This window comes from Triticum dicoccoides, chromosome 2B, assembly GCF_002162155.2.
Source record: "Triticum dicoccoides isolate Atlit2015 ecotype Zavitan chromosome 2B, WEW_v2.0, whole genome shotgun sequence".
In the NCBI taxonomy this organism is placed as follows: Eukaryota; Viridiplantae; Streptophyta; class Magnoliopsida; order Poales; family Poaceae; genus Triticum; species Triticum dicoccoides.
This window is the reverse complement of record NC_041383.1, coordinates 25597335-25614540: the sequence shown is the minus strand read 5'-3', so window position 1 is coordinate 25614540 and position 17206 is coordinate 25597335. Positions and strand designations below refer to the sequence as shown.

The 17206-nt window shown below is 43.2% G+C and overlaps 1 protein-coding gene and 1 pseudogene across 1 annotated transcript; both read right to left on the bottom strand.

The window, feature by feature from the left end:
* Positions 1–493: 493 nt before the first annotated feature.
* On the bottom strand, positions 494–5066 carry LOC119360296 (annotated as a pseudogene).
* A 5559-nt stretch (positions 5067–10625) lies between these two features.
* LOC119361911 (putative disease resistance protein RGA3) lies at positions 10626–16659 on the bottom strand. Its single transcript, XM_037627082.1, has 4 exons — positions 16267–16659; positions 14888–16027; positions 11215–12674; positions 10626–11053 (listed from the first exon to the last, which is right to left on the bottom strand). Exons 1-4 carry the CDS (start codon positions 16531–16533, stop codon positions 10981–10983), a joined length of 2940 nt encoding a protein of 979 aa, XP_037482979.1. The 5' UTR covers positions 16534–16659; the 3' UTR covers positions 10626–10980.
* Between the last annotated feature and the right edge of the window lie 547 nt (positions 16660–17206).

The window sequence follows — 17206 nt, the reverse complement described above, 5'->3', positions numbered from 1 at the left end:
TGTTGGCTCGTACTAAGCCGTGACGCACCGAAACTTGTATGAGCCTAGTCTGCGGAAGTGCAACTTCTCATGAGTCATGACGACAACAACAACAACCCCGATTACGTACATGCCAACCGGCTTCTAGATGGGCCATGGAAAGAACCAATCAACCCAAACCAGTGTGTTCTGAACTGAAATATCATTACCAAACCAAATTTGACAGCACTTGCCTAGTAGTATGTACTTACATTGGGCGACAGATGTAGCAAGATTTACGGACTTGTTGGAGCATTACAATTTACACCAACTTATAATGTATGCTCAAGATCTCAGATTAAACGATTAAATTTTACAAGAATGCGGAAAGTAAGTTGTCTGAAATCAAATCATCATGTTTTGCTGCCTGAAAGAGTCTGCAGGCCAACATACGATGCAACTTGCAAGAGTAGCTGGTAATCAAATGGCATTTCATTTTGCACCGAAATTTGTTCTACATCGCAAACACAATTCCTTGCCGCCGTGGCGTCTTCCTACGCCGCCTCCCCCTCGTTGCCCGATCTGTCGTCCTCCTCAATCTCCTGCCTGCTAGTACTAGCTGGTTCCCTGCAAAATGTACGAGGTCAGCAACTCGCGCAATTAAAATGAGTTCAGATCAGCGATGGCTATTTCACTGTTGTACATAAACTACTTTGAGCAGGATACATGAACCAACATAAGAAATGTAAAATAACAGTAAAACAACGAGCAATATGATGGTACATACTCATATTTTTTGTTGGGGATGTGCGCCAGCATTTTCTTGTTCTCCTCAACCTGACACCACTTCTCCAATTCTGGACAGTCAAAAATACACAGATCCTTGAGGCTAGTGAGTTTCTGCATTGTATCCGGCAACGAGTTGAGCTGCTTGCAGCGGACGATCTTGAGTTCCTCGAGAGAGGTGAGCTCACCTAAGTACTCCGGGAGGCATGTTCCGGTGTAACCATTAACCTCAAGGCACTGCAGATTAGGTGGTGGCACTAATTCCCTCAACAAAGCATTGTCCTCCACTCGCCCGACAGTGTCCAAAGTCCAAGAAATCTTCAATTTTTGAAGCTTATGTGTCTCCATCAATTTGATTCTCTGTGCTTCCTCTTTAGACTTGACCTTTTCTAGGCAGCTTATCTAGAGCTCTTGGCAATCGACACCCTCCAGCTGAACAATGCTGCTGCTGCTACATGCAACGTCATCATCGACATTGCGAATCGCAAACTGGAAACTCTCTAAGTCGCGACATTTCCTCAGATCTATAAACTTGAGAGAATTCATTTCACCAACCTTCTTGAGTCTGATGCAGCCTGAGAGATTCAGTGTTTTTAGCTTGTTGAGCTCACCTAGACTCGCAGGCAGACCAAAAAGAAATGTGTGATGAGACAGGTCCAAATGTTCTAGGCTAGAAAGACCGCTGACACACTCTCCAAGGTATTTGAGATTGTCCTCTTGTGACTGGTGGTAGTAAAAGATAGGATTCAGGCACGCTGACAAGTTCAGATACCGAAGGTTGGTGAGCTTGCACAAACCATCCTTTAGCCCTTGGAGATGAGAGCGGTGTTGAGGAAGATGACAACAAGGATGTGACAAGTTCAAATACTCCAGAGTGGTGAGGCTACCAAGGCGTTTCCCAATCCCTCCAAAACAAGACCAGAATGATAAATTCAGGTGTACCAGTTTGCCAAGCTTCTAGAGTGGTTCCGGAAGCTCTGCCAGTCCATGACACCGTGACAGATTGACATGGGACAAGTTTCTAAGATCCCCAAATGGTCCAGGAAGTGTTGCGAGCCCAGAGCAGCCTGACAAATCGATGTGTACCAGATTGACAAGCTGCCCAACCGATTCAGGTAGGTTTAGTAGCCCAGAGCAGCCTGATAAGTCGATGTGTACCAGATTGACAAGCTTCCCAACCGATTCAGGTAGGTTTAGTAGCCCGGAGCATCCTGATAAGTCGATGTGGAACAGATTTGTCAGACGCCCAAATGACTCAGGCAGATTTACCAGCCCAGTGAATTCTGATATCTTAAGATACCCGAGGTGCTTCAGTTGCCAGATGGTGTCCGGTAGCTTCTGCATGGCACTCTCCTTTAGTTCCAGGACACGTAGGCACTTCCTAAGTGAAAATGTGTCATTGTTAAATTCCACTTTGGTACAGCCTACACAGCGCAACGCCCTTTGATATTCAACATGGCCGGCATCATCAAGTTGCCCGTGATGATTGATGGCTAGATAATAGCTTGAACATCCTGCAAACCATCTCACCAAGTCATGCACCAAATCGTGTATAGTGAACAAGATCCCAACCTTATCGTCCTTTGCCCTGGCCTGGAATAAATTCAGGGCATAACCACATAATTACAAAATGCATTATAAATGATTATCTTCGAAAAGTATAACTAAGATTGTTCAACTTGGATATATTGACATCTGCAGCCCAGGTGTATTAGACTACTTAAAAATTAGTAACAAGCTTATATATGTGTCTTAATCTCTTAGAGGTATGTAATCCTTCCATTTCACAATATCATGCCCCTCTCGTGCATACCTTCTACTAGATTCACATAGATTCAGTCGAATTTACTTCAATTTCGTAGCTCTAGAATATGATGAATTTGTAAAACATACTAGTAGACAATTACTCACATGGTCCGACTTTGCGGTTTGAAGGAATGACATGTCCAGAAGCCTTGTAATATGCTCCTCAGCTATCTGTTTGGCAGACGATATTTCAGATGCCTCAATGAGGTTGAGAGCAATCCATTGATGAACCAGATCATCTTTGACTATATTGTGCCCGTTTGGGAAGATTTTACAATAATAAGCAAATCATAGCCTCAAATCTGGTGCCATGCTCCTGAAGCTTAACTCGAAAGTTGAAATCGGTAAAAGAAATGTTGAATCTAGCATGGCATCTTCCCATTTCCTAACATCTTGGGAAGAAGCTTGCAATCCCGCAAATGCTTGAGCCGCTGATGGTACACCGTGGCACTTGCTTGCCATCTCCCGTCCTACCTTCTCAACCTCTTCTTTATCTTCTTTTTTTAAATGGATTGATTTCTTGATTATTTCCCAGCATGTGTCATCACTCAATGGTTTTAGCTTGTACGACTCAACAGTACAGATGTTCCTCGCGATGGCTTGGTTGCATGTGGTTACTATCACATCCACCTTGTCACCAAAGAAGGTTAACATAGACTTCAACAGCTGCAACTGAATGGCATCCTCCTCCCACAAGTCATCCAAAATAAGGAGCACCTTCTTACCATTAAGTACCTGGTGAAGATGATCCATTATACTCTCAATACCCATTTGTGAACCATGGTCATCGTTGATCTCTTGTTCTCCTGTAGCTCCTGTTATCCGATGAATTATGGACTCTCCTACTGTATGAAAATCAAGTTCGGGCCATACTTGGACCCATACCCGGAAGTCGTAACCTGGAAGGAAGTGGGTATCATTAAAAATCATTTGTGCCAAGGTTGTCTTGCCAATTCCTGCAAGCCCAAAGATTGGAAGAATGGTGGTGATGGGCTCTCGTGTGATGTGCTCAGCAAATAGCAGCACATCCACTATCCTCTGTTTATTTGATCCCCTTTCAAACACCAATGCTTCCTCTAAAAATGGTCGGTTTGGCCATGTTTTTCGCCCGTCTATAATTTTCTTGAATTCCGCATCCTCTGACTCCTTGAACAATGAATATCTAGAGTATCTAGAGTACCTGTCTTTTATATTCATAATTTTTGTTTTCATCAGAACCAGCTTCATGGCCATGGCGTTCTTCGTGGTGGGAATGCGGGGCAACATCCTTGTCATCTGCAAATACAGACCATTATATTGATTCGAGGAAACATCATATCATCATGCAATCAGAACACCAGAACATTTAACAACACTACAGCTAAACACCGCAAGATAAAAAAAACACCGCAGCTAAAACACCAATCAATGAATTATACTCTAGCCAGTCTCGTGTTCAGCGAAGGCAGCAAGCAAGTACTCCCTTCATTCCATAATACTTGTCGTTGTTTTAGTTTAAATTTGAACTAAATCAATTTAAATTGAAACAACGACAAGTATTATGGAGCCGAGAGAGTAATGAATAGTACTCCCTCCGTCTAGGTGTATAAGTTACCTTACGAAAACCAAATAATCTCAAAACACCTAGGCGCGGTGCATTAACTCTCATCTCGTTTTTTGTTTCTTGACATAAATAAAGGAATCAACCAATAAGAGATGTGAGGCGTGCATGTTTTTGATGACTTGAGACTACCAAACACGACATGGAGTGGTCAATTCATTGCATATAATGCTATTAATTAGCAAATAAACATTAAGTCATCTTGTTTTTCCCATCGTCTTGGTCACGGTGGACGACCTAGGATGACTTATGCACCTAGACGGAGGGAGTACTCCCTCCGTTTTTTTTTACTCCGCGTATAAAATTTGGTCAAAGTCAAACTATAGAAAATTTGACCAAATTTATATCAAAAAATATGAACATCTACAATACTAAAACTATACCGTATGAAAATACATTTCATGGTGCATCTGATAATATTGATTTCATATTATGAATGCTGATATCTATTAATATAAAGTTAGTCAAACTTTACAAAGCTTGACCTTGACTAAACCTTATATGCAGACTAAAAAGAAACGGAGGGAGTACTTGCTTTGCCGGAACAAGAAAGTATACTACTCCTTGTGTCTCATAATGTAAGACGCTGTTACATTCAATTTATGAGTATATTGGATAGTAGAAAAAAAGGCATGTTGGAGTACAATACCATCGCAGTGGCCTGTGACCTCGCGTCCTGCAACTCGTCGACTATGTCCATGATCTGGTAGGTGGCTACCCTGACCTGCCGCAGCAATTCCAACTCCACCTTAGACCTGAACAGTAGAATCTCGGCCTTCTCCAGCAACGGCTCCATGGTCTCCAGCGCCTCCAAAATCTCACGCAGGCAAGCGCTGACGTTCAAGCGCACCATGGCTTCATCTTCAATGGCAGATCTCAGCTTCACGCATATCCTCTGGACGATGGCTTGGGCCATGGCTTCTCCTTTGCAGCTTTGCTCCTACAGCGAGCACTTCTCGATTTTATTTTATTTTTGACAGCAGCGAGCTCTCGATGTTTGTGTTCAGCAAAGGGATAAGATGGGATGTTGTGTCGACGGAGGGAGGCACAGAGGATGCGCACGAGCGCCGTTGTATCTTTGGGGACAGCGTTGCTATACACACGACGTATCTGTGCCCGACGCCTGGACGATCCAACGTGGCAGCACCTACAGCGAGCATGCACGCTTCACGCAATTAAAGCTGTTGCCCAGCGTTCTTGGGATGGAAGGTGTCGTCTGTAGAGATCGTGTGGTTTTGTCGTGCACGAAGCAATTTCGCTTTGGGGATGTCCCAAGTGTAGGGGGTGATTGGCTCAGTGCATGGCAACAACAGTGGACACGTTGATTGTCTGGACCGTGGACATGAGATATTATCTTCGGTATTCTGGCATTGGCTGGAACCAGCTAGCGCTAGCTCTCGGTCCGACTTGTATATTAGTAAAACTAGATGATCCCCCGTGCGTTGCTGCGGGAATTTAAAGTATTGTATATAAAGATGATTATGGAGTGAAAAATAATAAATAAAAGAAAAATAAATATAAATATGTTTATTGGAATAATTGATGGTATGATATAAATAAGCATCGCCTTTTTGCAGAGAAATATAAATACATGGCTAGCATGAAAACCTGAAACATGAAGTTTGATGGGAATTCCAATAAAAACATGCCCAATCCCAGCCAGAAGCCCAATATTTCAGGAAAATAAAGACGAATCAAGGACCAACACATAAGCCCGAAGCCTAGCGCGAGGCCCCACAAAAACAACTATCACGAATGCTTGTTCAGTTATCTGTAACAGGATTAGGGATAGTGAAAATCATTTGGTGAAAAATATGAAAACTTATACTTTGGAGCGTTAGATGATTAGTGGTGGGCTCAGATAGAAGCGGACGTTTCCCATGTACTTTGTTGTGCTATACAGGCCATGATTTCTTGTCCGATACGATCCAACGTGAGAAGCCAATCTGACGATACATGATAGTGTCGGGTGGATATCGGGCACAGAACGTCATGTGGGGAGCAATTTCGTTTTCAAAGAAGCCATCTTAACAACACTTCTCCGTGGTAGGGTTCTTATCCATCGTAGAACTCAAGCTTCAACCAGATTTTCCAAGGCGGAGAGCCGGATAGTGGTGGAGGAAGCCAGGAAGATCAGCATGCTCAAGTGTGAGGAGTCGATATATGCACGTGAAGGGCAGCAGCCGAATGACCACCCTTGATGCTCTGGCCATCATGCTGCGCCACCTAAATGGGACATCCATGGCCGTCGATAGTTGCGCCACCACTGGCCACTAACCCCGAGGATAGGGCGCGCACAACATCGTGCAGCGGCTGTCGCTGGAGGTGTAACCCAGCGTCTTCTTCCTCTTCTCTCCCCATCTTCCCCTTCCAGCTGCAGGCGCTGTTCCTAGCAAATATACATGACCACCAGCAAGATAGCATTCCCTAAAAAATGGAAAAAAAAAGAACGTGCATATACGACAACACACATCAGGCGAACACATATGCATCTCTTCCATACAAAAAAAGCACACATGCATGCCTTCAGCGGAACAACGACACAGAGCATGGAGATCTGGACAAATAAACAGCCGGAGCGACCTCATCTTCGTGCTGCTACCGGGCCACCGACGTACATCGGGGCCGGCACCCGATTCAGAATCAAAGCTTCCACCCAAGCTAACTAAAAAAGGTTTAGATCCGAGGAGATAAACGCACAAAAGAACACCCGACCTCTTGCGGATGAGATGTTTTTGGAGGACGCCGACGGTGGCCCGCATGGTTCGCCGAGACCTCAGGTCGGTGTCGAAGCGTATGGCTTGGGCCAACAACACCCCCGCTGGCAGCAGTCAATAGGCTCCACACCAGTGTTAGGATGCATGTCTCTCTAGCGGCGATAGCCTAGCAAGGCTTGGCCGAGGATGCCGCAGTATGGAGAGTGGCACAAATAAATAGGGGAGGAGAAGAAGCAGGTAGACCAAGGGGCAGATTTATTGATGGAAAGGAGACGAGCAGACCATCCAACGAAGAAGCAATAAGACGAAGGGGCAGCAGAGATTCGTTGCATCGTTCGCATGGAAAGATTAATTTGTGATGCATGCAAGAGAGCAAACTACCGAGGGGTAGCAGAATTATCTCTTTCCACTCTTTGTCCCCGAATTGTTATTATCTATGCTGTCCCTTCCTCATATCTCGGCCTTGAAAACGAAACGATGATGTGGCGTCATGCATGTGTAGAATTGGTGATTTGGCTAGATTGATGAGGTGGATAGCTTGCATGTCAAGAGAAATAAGATAGTGGGGATGAACTATTTAGGTATTATAGATGCCAGTGTGTTGTTACAGGGTATGAATTCTTTTGCTAGTGTTATATATAAATATAACGGGATTGATAAATCTCAATCGAGCCTCAGGCGATGCTATATTAGTGGAATCTTACATGGAGATTCGTGCAGTTTTATTTCTAGTTTTTTTTAAAAAAAAATTACATGTTATGGCACTTGACTTAGACTTGGTTAAGTCTTAGTCGATTGTGCCCTAGTCACACCCTAAATATAGTGCATCTCAATTTTCGCATGTATGAAAAGATAGCCAATAATAGTTGAAAAGTAATTGAAATCCATGTCACTTGAATTTTAAGCTGATTAAAATGCAATTTGACGATGTTATGCAGGGTTCTAATAATGTATTCTGTTGCAACACACAGATAATTCCCTAGTGATTTCAAAAAAAGTATCTTTAATTTTTTTAAAGAAATGATAAATCATTGTAGAATTATTTGATATCACAGTTGGTTCAATTTATCTCAATAATACATGATGCCAAGCTGCAAGTTAAATACAAATGACTCCCCATGACGGAGATGACCTGCACAAAATAAATATCACATAATTAAAAAACTATAGAATTATTAATTCTATTTCAAATTTATACATAATAAAAAGGGCATGATTACTGAAAGTATAAGTGTCAAATTTCTCACCTATGATGTAAGGATCTCTCTATAGACGATGTTCTTCGTGTACGTACTAACAGGACAATCAGAGCTCTTGTTTTTGCTGCAAGTTGAACTCTTCTTTTTGCTATCATATGAGTTCTTTTTCATATTACCAGCATCCGGGACGTTAAGGACTTTAAGTTCTTTCTAGCGCTGGCTCTATATAGTGCAACATACAACTGCCCGTGAGAAAACACCGACTTAGGCAAGTAAATACAGACATTCGGGATAGTCTGCCCTTTGGCTTGTTAACCGTCATGGCGAAGCTAAGCCTAATAGAAAATTGCTTCCTCTTGAGTTGAAAAGGAAACATCTCATCACTAGAGGGGCAAAGGGGGTCATTGGCAAGAAGATCCTTTTTCTAGCATGTTGGGCATGAACAATTTCTGCTTCGTTGTCATTCCTTTGGAATCCTCGAACTACCAGCCTTGTGACATTGCAAAGTCTGTTAGCGGGGTCAATGTTTCTAAGCAATATGACACGGTAGTTAATCTTGAGCTTCAACACATGTGGGGGCAGCCCATTGGGGGTCAATGTGTTAAGTAACTCGGATGGGTAGTAGTTATGAGGTCCTCCCACTACTATGAAAAAACTTATACACAGACGCTTACTAGTAGCGCGGGTTTATATCCCTCGCTACTGCTACTTACTAGTAGCGCGGGTTTTTACCTCTCGCTACTACTAAGTTGATAGTAGTAGCGCGGGTTTTTAACCCTCGCTACTACTAAGCGGTCTCTCTACCGTGCCCCCCGAGACATGCCATAGTAGTAGTGAGGGGTATAAGCCCGCGCTACTACTAAGTTGATAGTAGCCACGGTTGAGGCGCTCTTGGTATATGTGTGTGGATACTGTCCGGGGGCATGGTCACGCAAGCTTTGAAGGCACAGTGCCATGTCGCCACTAGAGGCACGCGTTGGTGATCTCTAGAGTCATGGGTAGCAGTTCGTTTTGAGAGTCACTGATGTAGTTCAAATAAAAAGAGGCAATGTTGTTTACAGTGTACTGATACTCCCTGATGATGTTCTTTTTCCAACATGAACACACAATTTGTAACTACATTACATACAAATATGAGTCATTGATAAACTGTTTTGTCACGTCTTGATGGGATTAGCCTCGCTGGCTAAATCAAAAGTTGTAGTCTTCATTTTGTAGAGGAATGCAAGCTTTAAAACAGCAAATGGTGATTCACCCTTTTCTACCACTGAAACATCTTGCACAGTATGAATCTGCCATCTTGTATTCTTTGAATTCATTGTTTGTCCAAGTATGGTGTTGAAGACTTCTTTAATCCTGGGTACATGGGAATTGCATTTTGTATGGTTTTAATATTGCAACTTGTAAATTGAAAATATTGTTATGTATAAATGCTTATGATTGCAATATCGTTATAGTTTTGTTATCCATTTTTCAGAATTTTGATAATAAAAAATAAATATAAACATTTTAAGATAGTAAAATTTTAAGTAGATATGCGCATCAAATAAAACATGTCCACACATATATAAAAAATCTTTGTACTTCTAAAACAAGTTCATGATTTTTTTTTAAAAATTGCGTGTCATTTTACAAGTGTTCACATATTTAAAAAGATGTTTATATTAATTTGAAAATGGTATATTTATTTTTATTAGAAGCCTTAATGTATTTTGATAAATGTTTATGTAATTTTAAAAAGTATTAGTGTCATTTTAGAAAGTGTTTATGAAAATGAAGTGTTCAAACATATTTACTGAATTTTTTGCATGTTTCAAAATGTTCATGAGTATTTTAAAAAAATGTTGTTGACACTTCAAATTATGTTCACATATTTAAAAAGATGATTACACATTTGAAAAAATATTTATGCATTGAATTTTTTGTCATAATTTATAATTTAATTGCATAATTTTTCGTAAAATAAAATATCATGGAATTTTAAAAAGTGTTCAAGGTTTGAGTTTTTTGCGCATTTAAAAATGTTCACATGTTTAAAGAGAGTATTCACACGTTCAAAATCATGTTCACGTACTTCCAAAAAAGTGTAAGTCTATTTACCAAAAAACTTTATGTGGTTTTATAAAAAAATCACTTGTTTATCTAAAATATTTATATTTCTTGTCCATTCTGCGCACTTGTAGAGTAAGCAGCTCCTCCTCCAGAAACGTCCGAAATGAAAAGGAGAAAAGACATCAGCAATATCGAACATTCCATAGATTCTGGATTACATGAAACAAATTAATCATTGCAAAGTTAATCTGAAGAAATGAAGCGGAATTCCAACCGAGTGATCGTTGATGGGTGGTTAGCAGTGAGAGAGTACTAGTACGTACAATGCGCAAATGCCAAGACAAGAGGCGCGTATCAGGTTTCAATAGCTGAACCAGTAAAATGCCGTTGGCTGGTACTAAGTCGTGAGGCACCGAAACTTTCAAGTCTGCGAAAGTGCAACTTCTCATGACAGCAACAACAGGAGAACGTACATCAACCAGGGAAAGAACCATTCTGTACCTGAACCAGTGTGTTCTGAAGATCAGTGTGTTCTGAACTGAAATATTATTACAAAACCGAATTTAACAGTACGTGCCCAGTAGTATGAACTTACAATGGGCGAAAAATGTGGCAATATTTAAGGATTCGTTGGAGTATTACACAGCATATAATGTACGCTCAAGAGCTCAGACTAAAAGATCAAATTGTACAGGAATGCGAAAAGTAAGTTGTCTGAAATCAAATCATCATCTTTTGCTGCCTGAAAGAGTCTGCAGGCCAACATATGTTGCAAGAATAGCTGGTAATCAAATGGCATTCCATTTTGCACCGAAATTTGTTCTTCATCGCAAGCACAATTCCTCGCCGCCGTGGCGTCTTCCTACGCCGCCTCCCCCTCGTCGCCCGATCTGTCATCCTCCACAATCTCCTGCCTGCTAGTAGTAGCAGGTTCCCTGCAAAATGTACAAGGTTAGCAACTCGCACAATTTACTCAAGTTGAGGTCAGCGACGGATACTTCATTTTTGTTCATAAACTACTTTGAGCAGCGATACACAAACCAACATAAGAAATGTAAAATAAGAGCAAACCAACGAGCAATATGATGGTACATACTCATAATTTTTGTTGGAGATGTGCGCCAGCATTTTCTTGTTCTCCTCAACCTGACACCACTTCTCCAATTCTGGACAGTCAAGAATACACAGATCCTTGAGGCTGGTGAGTTTCTGCATTGTATCCGGCAACGAGTTGAGCTGCTTGCACCGGACGATCTTGAGTTCCTGGAGAGAGGTGAGGTTACCAAAGTACTCTGGGAGACATTTGCCGGTGTAACCATTAACCTCAAGGCACTGCAGATTAGGTGGTGGCACTAATTCCCCCAACAAAGCACTGTCCTCCACTCGTCCGGGAGACTCCAAAGTCCAAGAAAGCTTCAACTTTTCAAGCTTCTGTTTCTCCACCATTTTGATTCTATGTGCTTCCACTATAGACCTGACATTTTCAAGGCAGCTTATCTGGAGCTCTTGGCAATTGACAACCTCCAGCTGGCCAATGTTGCTGCTATATGGTGCATCTTCATCGACGCGGACCACAAAGCTGAAACCTTCTAGGCCCCGGCACTTCCTCAGATCTATGAACTTGAGAGACTTCATTTCACCAACCTTCTTGAGTCTGATACAACCTGAGAGATTCAGTACTTTTAGCTTGTTGAGCTCACCTAGACTCGCAGGAAGACCAAAAAGAAATGTGTTATGAGACAGGTTCAGATGCTCTAGTCTGGAAAGATTGCTGATACACTCTCCAAGGTATTTGAGACTGTCCTCTTGTGACCGATGGTAGTAAAAGATAGGACTCAAGCACATTGACAAGTTCAGATACCGGAGGTTGGTGAGCTTGCACAAACCATCTTTTAGCCCTTGGAGATGCGACCGTTGTGGAGCAAGATGACAGCAAGGGCGTGACAAGTTCAGATGCTCAAGACTGGTGAGGCCACCAAGGCTTTTCCCGATGCCTTTAAAACAAGACCAGAATGATAAATCCAGGACCAGTTTGCCGAGCTTCTCAAGAGGTTTGGGAAGCTCTGCCAGTCCATGGCAGCGTGACAGATTGACATGGGACAAGTTTATGAGATCACCAAATGATTCAGGAAGTGTTGCAAGCCCAGAGCAGCCTGACAAGTTGGCATGCACTAAACGGATTAGCTTCCCAAACGACTCCGGTAGGTTTAGTAGCCTGGAGCAGCCTGATAAATCAATGTGGATCAGATTTATCAGATCCCCCAATGACTCAGGCAAGGTTACTAGTCCAGAGAATTTTGTTATCTTAAGACACCCCAAGTGCTTCAGTTGCCAGATGGAGTTCGGTAGCTTCAGCACAGAGCTCCCCGTTAGTTCCAGGACACGTAGCCCCTTATGACGTGAAAATAGGTCACCCCTAAGCTCCATATATCTGCTACTCATTGCCCTTAGATTGCTACTGTACTTTTTTCCAGGTTTCGCAAACTTCGTCACGTGGTCATGCACCACATTGTGCATAGTGAACAAGATTGCACCCTTATCCTCTGTTCCACTGGCCTGCAATAAATTGAAGACATATACACATAATTATAATATGCATCATGAAATATTTATCTTCAAAATGTAACTACTTTGTGAATTTAGACTCTTCAACTTAGATATGTTTTAACATGAACTAAAAAGGAGGGCGCTAGGCGTCAGGCGATCGACCGGAAGCCCCAATGAATCACCCTGCTAGCCGTCAGATGTGGCCACACATCGCTGTCAGATCCGGGTGTCCCAAAAAAATCAGCTAATTCTTTCCAGACATGGAGTTTCTACACTCTCGCATGGACCCTTATGAATAGTAAAACCCCAAAAATAGTAAAAAGAAAACTCTGATATTTTGACAACAAACACTGTTGAATTCTCTACATACTTGTAATTTTTCGTGACGAAAAAAACATTCCTGTTGGTCCGGGCGAAAACAAAAATTTCTATGCTCCAAAAAGACTATTCTTGAAAGCATTTCAGGGTGCTGGTTTTGTTCTATATTTTTCGACCTCCGTGAAAGTGATTTCATCATGAGAATTTACACGTGGAGAGAAAACTAAGCAATGTTTTAGTTAAAAAACCATATTGTTTTGAATATATTTTTTTCTATTTTTTTGTATTTTACTGCTCATAACAGGAGCATATGAACTTGCAATTAGAAGAACACTTTGGCTTCTGCCTCTGTTTCCTCCATGGGAAAAATATCAGGTGATATGGGAGCTGTCATGCTCCCATGCTACGATGCGAGCTTGGCCATTGGATCGCACATCCAATGGTCACCTCCGGGGGATGTGGACCTACGCATGATTATGGTGTTCTTGGAGTGCTTTTTTTGCAACTGTATCAAAGCTTCACCATTGGATGTGAGATCCAACGGTCGAGTTCACATCGTAGCACGCCAGCACGGTAGCTACCATATGACCTGATATGCATTCTTCTTCCATGCTAAACCATGCCCACACACACGTGTACCCAGAATTCGCGCAAAAATCTAGGCATCAGTACCGCTCTGTCATGACCTTTGGTCACCATGGTCACCATCCATTGCAGCAGCACGCTCCTCCACACATAGCTGCAGTGTGACGACTCACATCACCACTAGCATCGCCATTGCGCAGCCGGGACGCATCACAAGCAGCACCGTCTCACGGCCTTGCAGCTGCCATCGACGATCACAACTTGGTTGTCGTAACTTGAAGCTCCCATGTCGACAGTCGCATGACAGCTGTCCCTGATTGCAACTTCGTGGTGGACAATTGCAGCAACGCCGTCCACGGTCACCGCACAGCCGACGCCGCTTGCAGCTCCACCGGTTACCTCTCATAGCACAACTGTTGCCGCTCGTAACAACAACAATTAATTGCCTTCCGTAGCATCATCGTCACCATGGCACAACACCATCTTTTTCCACTAGCAGCATCTGCGGCCACCCTGCTGCAGTTGTTCTTGTCTGTCGACGGCTCGCTCCCAACAACGAGCGACCGGCTATAACACGCATGAGTGTGCGGCTGGTCCTTGCAACATGGGCACTCCGACTCTGCTGCATCAGCGCCCCTCTCTTGTGGCAGCAATGTCTATGTGTGAGCTAATCTTCGACATCAGTGGTGGGTGGGTGAAGGGAGGAGAACACAACGGATGGCAACAGCTTCACATACAGAGGTGAAGGGATGGTTCGGGAAGGAAAAAAACTAGGGTGTTTGATGATTCGCAGGAAAAGTATAGGATTCTTCGCATGAGGTTCGAGTTGATGGAAATTTTCCTATGAAAAGTACAAATGAAACTTAACAAAAAAATTATATGGATTGTAACCCTAGGAATCAAACAAACATGTATAGAAAAAATCCTAAAGATTAGAATTCTCTAAAATTATTTTAGAAATCTTTTGAATCAAAGAGGCCCTTAGTGGAGGGGATGGCTTAGGAAAGGATAGTATCAAATGGAGCTAGCAAACGTGGCACTCGATGAAGGCGGTCGTGTGACCGGACAGCGGATTAGGATCATCTTCTCCAATTAAGAAATAGTAACAAGCCTATATATGTCTTAGTTTCATATATGTACGTATGTTTTTCTTTCGCTTCACTATATCATGTCCCTTGGGCATACCTACTACTATATCCACACATTAGTAATCCATCCAGTAGGAACAAGTACGATACAATTCACTCAAATTTTACTTCAGTTTTGTGTCTCTAAAATTCAGCAAATTTTGTATAACAGAGTAGTAGACAATTACTCACATGTTCCAACTCTGCAGTTTGAAGGAATGACATGTCCTGAAGCCAGGCAATATGCTCCTCAGCTATCTGTGTGGCAGACAATATTTCAGATGGCTCAGTGGGGTGGAGAGCGATCCAGTGATGAACCAGGTCATCTCTGACTATACTCTGCCCGCTTGGGAAGATTTGGCAATAATAAGCAAAGCATAGCCTCAAATCTGGTGGCATTCTCATGTAGCTTAGCGTGAAAGTTGAAAGCATATAACCGTAACCCTGTTTAATATTTTTTTTCCATTTGTTAGCATCACGGGAAGAATCTAGCATGCATGCATATTCTCGAGCTATTGATGGCACACCCAAGCACTTGCTTGCCATCTTTCGTCCAATCTTCTCCAAGTCTTCTTCTCCTGCTTCAAAACGGATTGATTTCTTGATTATTTCCCAGCATGTTTCATCACTTAGCGGATTTAGCCTGTAAGGCTCAACGGTACAAATCTTCCTGGCGATGGCTTGGTTGCATGTGGTTACTATCACGTCCATCTTGTCTCCCAAGAAAGTTAACATGGACTTCAACAAGTGTAACTGAATGGGATCCTCCTCCCACAAGTCATCCAAAACAAGGAGCACCTTCTTACCATTAAGTAGCTCGTGAAGGCACTTCATTATACTCTCCATCCCCTCCACGTCTGAAGAGGCATGGTTGATCTCTTCTTGTCCCCTTTCCAACACGTGACAAATAATGGAGTTACCTATTGCATGGAAGTCGAACTGGGGAGACACATAAACCCATACCCGGAAGTGGTAACCTTGGAGGCAGTGGTTATCGTTAAACACCATTTGTGCCAAGGTTGTCTTGCCGCTGCCTGCAAGCCCAAAGATGGGAAGAATGGTGATGTGCTCTTGCATGATGTTGCGCTCAGTAGATAGTAGAGCCGCTATTGTTCTCTCTTTATCTGATCCTCTTTCGAGAACCATTGCTTCCTCAAAAACTGGTCTAAATTTTCCATCCTTAATAATTAGCCGGAACACGGTGTCTCGTGCCAATGTGCTTGATGATTCGGGGAACTCCCGCTGTGCCCGCATCACTAGTTCTTTCGTCTCCTGCACCTGGATGGCCATGGCATTCTTCATGATGGCGAGGCGGGGCAACATCCTTGTCATCTGCAGATATGGACCACTATCTTGCTTAGAGAAAGCATGTAACTATATATCTTGAAATCAAAATAATGGAAGTTTTAACAACGACACAGCTAAAACATCGGTCAGTGAATTATACTCTAACCAATCTCGCGTCGGTGAAGACAGGAGGTAACTAATGGATACTGGTAGTATTTGCTTTGCTTCGCCAGAATAAGTAATAAGGAAAAAAATAAAATAAACCGCCAGTTGCAGCGCAATACCGTTGTAGCAGCCTGTGATCTCGCGTCCTGCAGCTCGTCTACAGTGTCTATGGCCTTGTAGGCGGCGCTCAAGACACACTGCAGCGATTCCCCCACCTCTATATCCCACAACAGCTGCATGTCGGCTTCGTCCAGCAGCGGCTGGATAGCCTGCAGCCTCTCCAACATATCACGCAGGTCACCGGTGAAGTTGGAGCCAACCGCAGCTTCATCTCCTATGGCGGATCTGAGCTTCGCGCATGCCCTCTCCACGATGGCTTGGGCCATGGCTCCTCCTTTGCTCCCACAGCTAGCGAGCTCTTTTTGCTTGTGTTGAGCGATGGGATGGGGATGTGGTGGGATGGGATGGGTAAATGGAGAGGTAGACAGATTTTTTGACTTGTCCGGCCTGCCGTGTTCTTCTAGCCAAATCGTGGCGAGGGCGCAGGGAAGCTTCGCCAAAGAATTGCCGCGCTGCTCGCCTACTTTGTCGGGGTGAGTACCCATCCGTTGCTCACTTTTTTCTTTTGACCCGTTGCCCACCTTTTTTATTATATTTTAATAAGGGACGTCTGTTGCTCACTTTATTCCCCGACCCCGACTCCTCTCTCAAAGACCCATAAAGCTATTTCTTTGTTTTTCCGTGAAGAAAACTATTTCTTTGCTTTTCCCTCTCGCACACATCCCCATAAAGGCACTGAGTGGGTGGCATCGCCGAGTAACAACATGCATGTGCTTAAGCTAAATACTACTATCGGTAACAGGGTCGCGGCCGGGCGAGATTTGCACGATATTTGGAAGATGAATATACCTGTTAAGAATAAAAGAATTGCGTGAGGACCGCGGCCGGGCGTCATCGGCAGCAGGGCGTTTCACCTTCTTGTGCAGGGCCTCAACCACGGGCGACACGGCTTGGTCGGGACACCGCGATGGCGAGGATCGCCGTGGTGCGGCGGTGGAT

Bases quoted from the DNA above. Each gene is read 5' to 3' on its own strand.
- LOC119361911 (XM_037627082.1), bottom strand. From the start codon at position 16,533: ATGGCCCAAGCCATCGTGGAGAGGGCATGCGCGAAGCTCAGATCCGCC. The intron at 16,028-16,266 runs GTATTGCGCTGC...CCATATCTGCAG, and splicing joins GATCACAGGCTGCTACAACG to ATGACAAGGATGTTGCCCCG. The intron at 11,054-11,214 runs GTATGTACCATC...TACATTTTGCAG, and splicing joins ATCTCCAACAAAAATTATGA to GGAACCTGCTACTACTAGCA.